General features: G+C 37.1%; 1 protein-coding gene across 1 annotated transcript in view; it reads left to right on the plus strand.

Moving 5' to 3' along the window:
- LOC109392181 (protein ZBED8-like) overlaps nt 1-6,188 on the plus strand; it is a 28,662-nt gene that overhangs the window by 15,583 nt on the left and 6,891 nt on the right. The window contains 1 exon segment of the mRNA XM_019660423.1: nt 247-352. Coding sequence (XP_019515968.1) covers nt 247-352 — 106 coding nt within the window.

Raw genomic sequence — 6,188 nt, forward strand, 5'->3', positions numbered from 1 at the left:
TTCCAAATCTACCTGAAACCCCATTTGCACTTGCCAGAAGCCCATTCACAGTCAAAGTTGAAGATGTTTCTGAGACAGCACAAGAGGAGTTCATTGAACTTATTAACAATGATGCAGCTACACCTGATTTCTCTACAATGCCAGTTACAAAATTCTGGATCAAGTGTTTGCAGTCATATCCTGTTCTGTCTAAGACTATGTTGCGCCTTCTTCTTCCATTTTCAACAACATATCTTTGTGAAACAGGGTTTTCCAGCTTGTTGGTTATCAAGTCTAAATACAGAAGTAGACTTGTTGTGGAAGATGATCTTGTTGTGCTCTTGCAAAGACTGCCCCGAGAATTTCTGATCTGGTGAGAAAGAAGCAATCTCAACCTTCACACTGACGTTGGCTTTTTACGCATACTGTTGCAAAATGTAGCAATGTAGTTTACTGTTGTTATATTAAAACTGTTACCCATGCTACACCATGCTTCAAGACAAAATTTCATTTATTTGTAATTAGAAATAAATATTTCACAATATATAATTATGTATTGTTTTTGTGATTAATCACTATGCTTTAATTATGTTCAATTTGTAACAATGAAAATACATCCTGCATATCAGATATTTACATTATGATTCATAACAGTAGCAAAATTACAGTTATAGAGTAGCGACGAAAATAATTTTATGGTTGGGGGTCACCACAACATTAGGAACTGTATTAAGGGGTTGTGGCATTAGGAAGGTTGAGACCTACTGCACTAGAGTGTCTTGGCTGGAAAGGAAGGAAATTTGAGTCCAAGCTGGGGAAACACAGAGGGTTTAATGGACTAGTGGCTAGAAGTAAATATGAAGAAACTAAGAATACTGGAAAAATAGCGTTTTCAAGAACCGAAGTAAAAGAATGGAAGATTTCAGGTTTTGTTTGTTTGTTTTTAACTGGTTCTAAGAACACTTCAGCCTCTCCCTCCATTTTAAATCCCAAGAAATAACAGAACAAATATAAAAACTGTAACCATGTTATTTAACAAGACCAATCCAAGGATTGTCATTGATGAACTAACTTTATGTGGTTGACCACTATTCCTTTAAAACTTATTAAGTGAGGGAAATAGTTCTGCTGCCCCCTTGAGATCTCTAGCAGGTCTCCATGACTACTTTGGTCTCTCTTACAAAAAAGACACTCTTATGTTCACTTGAAATCACAAAACACAGTCTGAATATTGAATTACTATGACCAATTCTTTGTAAGAATTATGGTTCTAAAATTGATTAAAATAAAAGTTCCTCCTCTCCTATAGTTCGGGTCAGCCTCAGGCAAGCCTCTTGACACCTGGAAGAGGAGATGGCGTTAGTTTGTTTTCTCTCTTTGTTTCTTCCCTGTCAGTGTGCTTTTCATAGCTTACGTAAGTCCCCTTGAGGGCTAGGGCACAAAGCGAAAGGAAAGGAAAGGGGGCACAGACAGTTCTCATTTGACTGATACTGTTATAAGTGATGCCATGCTCTCTAGGCTTTGAAAGTGTTTAAAGAGGACTCTCACGAGCATTCGTAGGTTCCTTGGTGGTTTATCCGCTTGCCCGTGCTGTGATAAATTCATGTTCTTCAGTGGCTCCTGCTGCTTGCCCTCTGGATTTTTCAGTCTATTCGCACAGACCCTCTCTTGAAAAGGTGTCTCCTTTTCCTTTGGCAGAAGCACTAGAACGTTTATTAAATGGCCCTTGGCTGATTTTCCAAGAGTTCCACACCTCACCCCTGATGAGCACGCAGCTTTGGCTTGTGTGAGAGGGGAATGCAGTTACTTCTCAAAGCCGAAGCATCTCTGTGTGTCTTTGTGCTTCCTCCTCAGGCTAATCGCAATAGGATGTGATTCTCTACTGTCCAATGGCCTTGGTCAGAACTTCCAATTTCAAAACCAGTTACTATAAATAAATGTATTACAGTGTTGTAAAACAACTAAAGGTGCTCTTGGTAGGCCAGAAATTAAGGGCATCCTTGAAGGTTAAAAAGTAGATGGGCTCAGTTTGAGGGAGGAAGCAAAGCTCAAAACAAAGGAATGAGAGGATTATTGAAAAATGAGAGTTGCTTTAGGGGTGCTAAAAATTCAGAATGACTGTATAAGGGGAGTTAGACAGAGGCAGTGGAACTATCAAGAATATTGATTTGAGCACAAGTAGCCAGAGAGCTTAGCTCCTCCCCACTTCCTGGTTAATGCCAAGTAGTGGATGGCACAAACACACACTTCTCATATGATCTAGCTTTTCCACTCCCAGATATTTACCCAAGAGAACTGAAAACATATGTCTGTACAAAGACTTGTATGTGAGCCCTGACAGCAACATTTTTCATAAAAGCTAAAAATTGAAAACAATTCAGATGTCTATCAATTCATTGATAAATGGATAAACAAAAAATGCTAAATCTATACAGTGAACACCTATCAGCAATAAATAGGAATTAACACCTGATACATGCAAAAACATGGATGAACCTCAAATTATTACGCTAAATGAAAGAAGCCAGACACAAAAGACTACATATTGTATGATTGTAGATATATGAAATGTCTGAAAAAGACAAAATTATAGAGACACAAAGAAAATCAATGTGTGCCTGAAAACAGAGTGGGAGAGGGGATTGAGTGCAAACGGACATAATGAAATTTTAGAGGATGATGAAAGAGTTCTGAAACTGATTTTGGGCATCAACTGCTAGAGGTTGGAGTGATTGAAGGAAGTCAAAACACTTCAAGAGTAAGATTTGAATATAAGTATTGAATCTGTCTAGAATGACTATGGAATTCTGGTGGAGGGTAAGACTGAGGGGGAATTTCTGGGAGATAGGATAATGATAGCAACAAGGAGCACTGAGGGATGAAATTAATGCTGTGAACCTTGAAGAAGGAAGTGCTTTTATACAGGAGTGGAAGAATAATGGTTAAACTGACAAAGAGAAAGGTAGAAAATATAACACCTTCTCTTAGGTCTTTGTGTTGTGGGGTGTAAGAGGCTGAGCAACCCCTTCTCAATGGGGGGGTGATAGTCAAAATGGTATAAGTAGGTAGCTAGTGAAAGCAAAGGTGAGGCACATTCAGTAGGGGAATACAAATATATTTATAGAGAGGGTATGTAAGAGTTAGGCTTGTTTCTGTTTGACTCCTGCATGGGATGGTGGGCTATGCCCACCCGCAACTAAGATTGAACACAGCACCTTGAGCAGAGCAGCCGTGAGCTGCCGACAGGCAGCCGGATGGCGACGGGACTTGGAGCTGAGCTAGCTGCGCCCTCCACAACTAAGACTGAAGGACAACAACTTGGCTGTTCCCCCTCCCTAGTTCCCCAACACTGTTTCTCTTCCTCAGTTCCCCAATAAAAAGAACAAAAATAAATAAAATAAAAAAGAATTAGGCTTGTATTTGATAGTATGTAATAGAATCTTGACCTAGATTAATCAAATGGAGAATTTATCTTTTAGAATAATTTTTTATTTTATAATTACAGTTGACATACAGTATTATATTAGTTTCAGGTGTGCAGCATAGTGATTAGATATTTATATAACTTATGAAGTGGTCACCCTGATAAATCTAGTACCCATCAGAAATAGGGAATTTCTTGATGTTTTGAAATTAAGTCTAAGAATAAGCATTTCAGGGTTGGTATTATAGCTTCATGAGGTCATCAGGGAAGGATTCTGCTTGCTTCCTGTGACAACATTCTTAGAATGTGGTTTTTGACTTCCTGGTATCAAGATGGCTTCTTTAATACAAGACATCATGACCCAGTTATAGACAGGAAGAAGAGAAGGAGAAGGGCAAATGTGTATGCCAACTTGAGCCTAACTCTTTTAATAGTAAAACAATAATTTTCTTAGACTCTGAGGTAGACTTCCATGTATATCTCATTAGCTAAAACCATATCAAATGACCACTCCTAGCCTTAAGGGAGTCTGAAAAAAAATCATAATTGTTTGATGTGGGGCACATAGATATTCCAAGTAAAATTGGTATTCTGTTAGTGAAGAAGGAGAGGTAATAAATTTTGGATAGGTAATAAGTGAATGTCAGAGTATTCATTTATTATAATATTGTGTTTTCTGAAAGGTACTTAAGAAGGTTTTTACAAAGATATTAACACCAGTTAAGCTCTCTGGCTACTTGTGCTCAGACCAATATTCCTGATAGTTCAATAGCAAAGTTTCATAAAAGTATTAGAAATAAAGCAAAGGAGAAATAAGAATAAGATTATAAGACAGAGGTGGAAGTGGAGTTCATTCACAAAATTGGCTCTAAACTTTCTAACAGCCAATTTAAAGAGGAAAACACTTTAAAGGAAACTCAGTGTCCTTGAGAAAAGGGTTTGTTGTTTATTTGTTTGGTTGGTTGTTGGGGGAGCACTCCAAAAGGCATAATAAAAAAGGAGTAGCGTGGCTGGGCCACAACCAGAGGGAGAGTGATTTACTGGGGAGAAAGTACAAAGCAATAGAATGACAGCAATCCTTTCAAAGACAGGATGGAGTGTAAGTGTTGGTGGAGGAGGGAGATTGTGATTTGCAATTGTGAGAGTGATTGAGGATGACCTGGATTAGAAGGCTTTTAGGATTAATTGGCTTTGAGATTCAAAATGGCCCCAGACTAAGTTCTCAGATGATGTCAGACCTGATGAGGCTAAAGTCTGTGCCTCTGTCAAGAGCTTTTAGCCTTTGCTCCTAATAAAGATAGAACAGTGCATGGTAGGTGTTGTGAGCTCTTGAAGAGAGATCTGGCCAGAGGGGAGTGACATGGTTCCTCTCGTTGAGTGACTGAGAGGGAAGAAGGCAGGAAGATGTGTCAATTCTAGGAAACTCACTGTCAGTGTAGTTGGGGCCCAATGTGACTTGAAGGCTACAGTTTCCATTTAAGGAAACTATAAACTCTACAGTATGCAAGTAGTACCCACAACCCTAAAACTGTCTCTCCACAAACAAAAGTTAGTGGATACTTGGCACCACTTCCATATGTGATAAGAAGTGCTATTGCATCTAAGAGGTGGCCATCTTCTTCATTCATTCACCTGTGTGTCTTTTTTTTTTTTAATTTCAGCAATAGATTCTAAATGAATAAGAGATTTGTTTTTAAAATTCCTAGGATCTAGCACAATGCCGGATAAATAAATAATAGTAAATAAACATGGCTTAATAAATAAACATTAAGTTCTTTGTAGTTTTTTTATCTTTTATTTTTATCTTTTATTTGCTTCTCATAGAATTTTAAAAATATTTAAAAGAATTAATTTTTAAAAATACTAGTAGAAAAGCTGTTTCTAGAGCTAAAAAATTTGGAATGTCAGATTATTTTGGGCAAACAAATAAAACAAAAATAATTTCAATCCATATTCTGAATATACCTCTGACATTAGAATTTTAGAAAGCGAATAACAATGCTGTAAACATACTGCGGCTCTAGTAGTAGTAGAAGTAAAAGGAGATGTTAGTGATTCTTCACTGAAGTACATTTCCTCTTAGTAGATTCTTCCTGATTCACCCCACTAGCCACACTATTGTCTATTAACATTTAAAGTCCGTTTTATTTTCTAAATATTCCTCATAAATCTGGTCATGATGTATAGAAAGCAATATTAAATAGGTAAATCATTCTTTGAAGACTTTAGCTCAGTAATATGGTGGTTCCTCAAAGAATTACCACGATCCAGCAATTTCGCTTCTGGAGATATATCTAAAGTAATTGACAGCAGGGACTTGAACAGATACTTACACATTCATGTTCATAGGAGCTTTATTCACAATAGCTGAAAGAAGGAAGCAATCCAAGTGTTCATTGATGGATGAATGGATAAACAAAATGTGCTACACACACACACACACACACACACACACACACACACACAATGGAATACTATTTAGCCTTAAAAAGAGAGGAAATTCTGATACATGCCACAACATGGATGAACTTGAAGACATTACGCTCAGTGAAATAAGTCACAACAGGCAAATACACAACATACTGAATGTATTTAATGCCACTGAATTACATATTTACAAATGGTTAAAAATTTAAATATTACATATATTTTACTATAAATTTTAAAACTTTAGTAAGAAGAAAACAGAGATTTTTAAATTGAGAAAAAGTTTTGAACACACTTCACTAAAGAATATATATGAGTGCCGGCGACTGATCTGCCTCACCAGGAAAGAGCGCAATAA

This window comes from Hipposideros armiger, unplaced genomic scaffold (genome assembly GCF_001890085.2).
Source record: "Hipposideros armiger isolate ML-2016 unplaced genomic scaffold, ASM189008v1 scaffold_318, whole genome shotgun sequence".
Taxonomy (NCBI): Eukaryota; Metazoa; Chordata; class Mammalia; order Chiroptera; family Hipposideridae; genus Hipposideros; species Hipposideros armiger.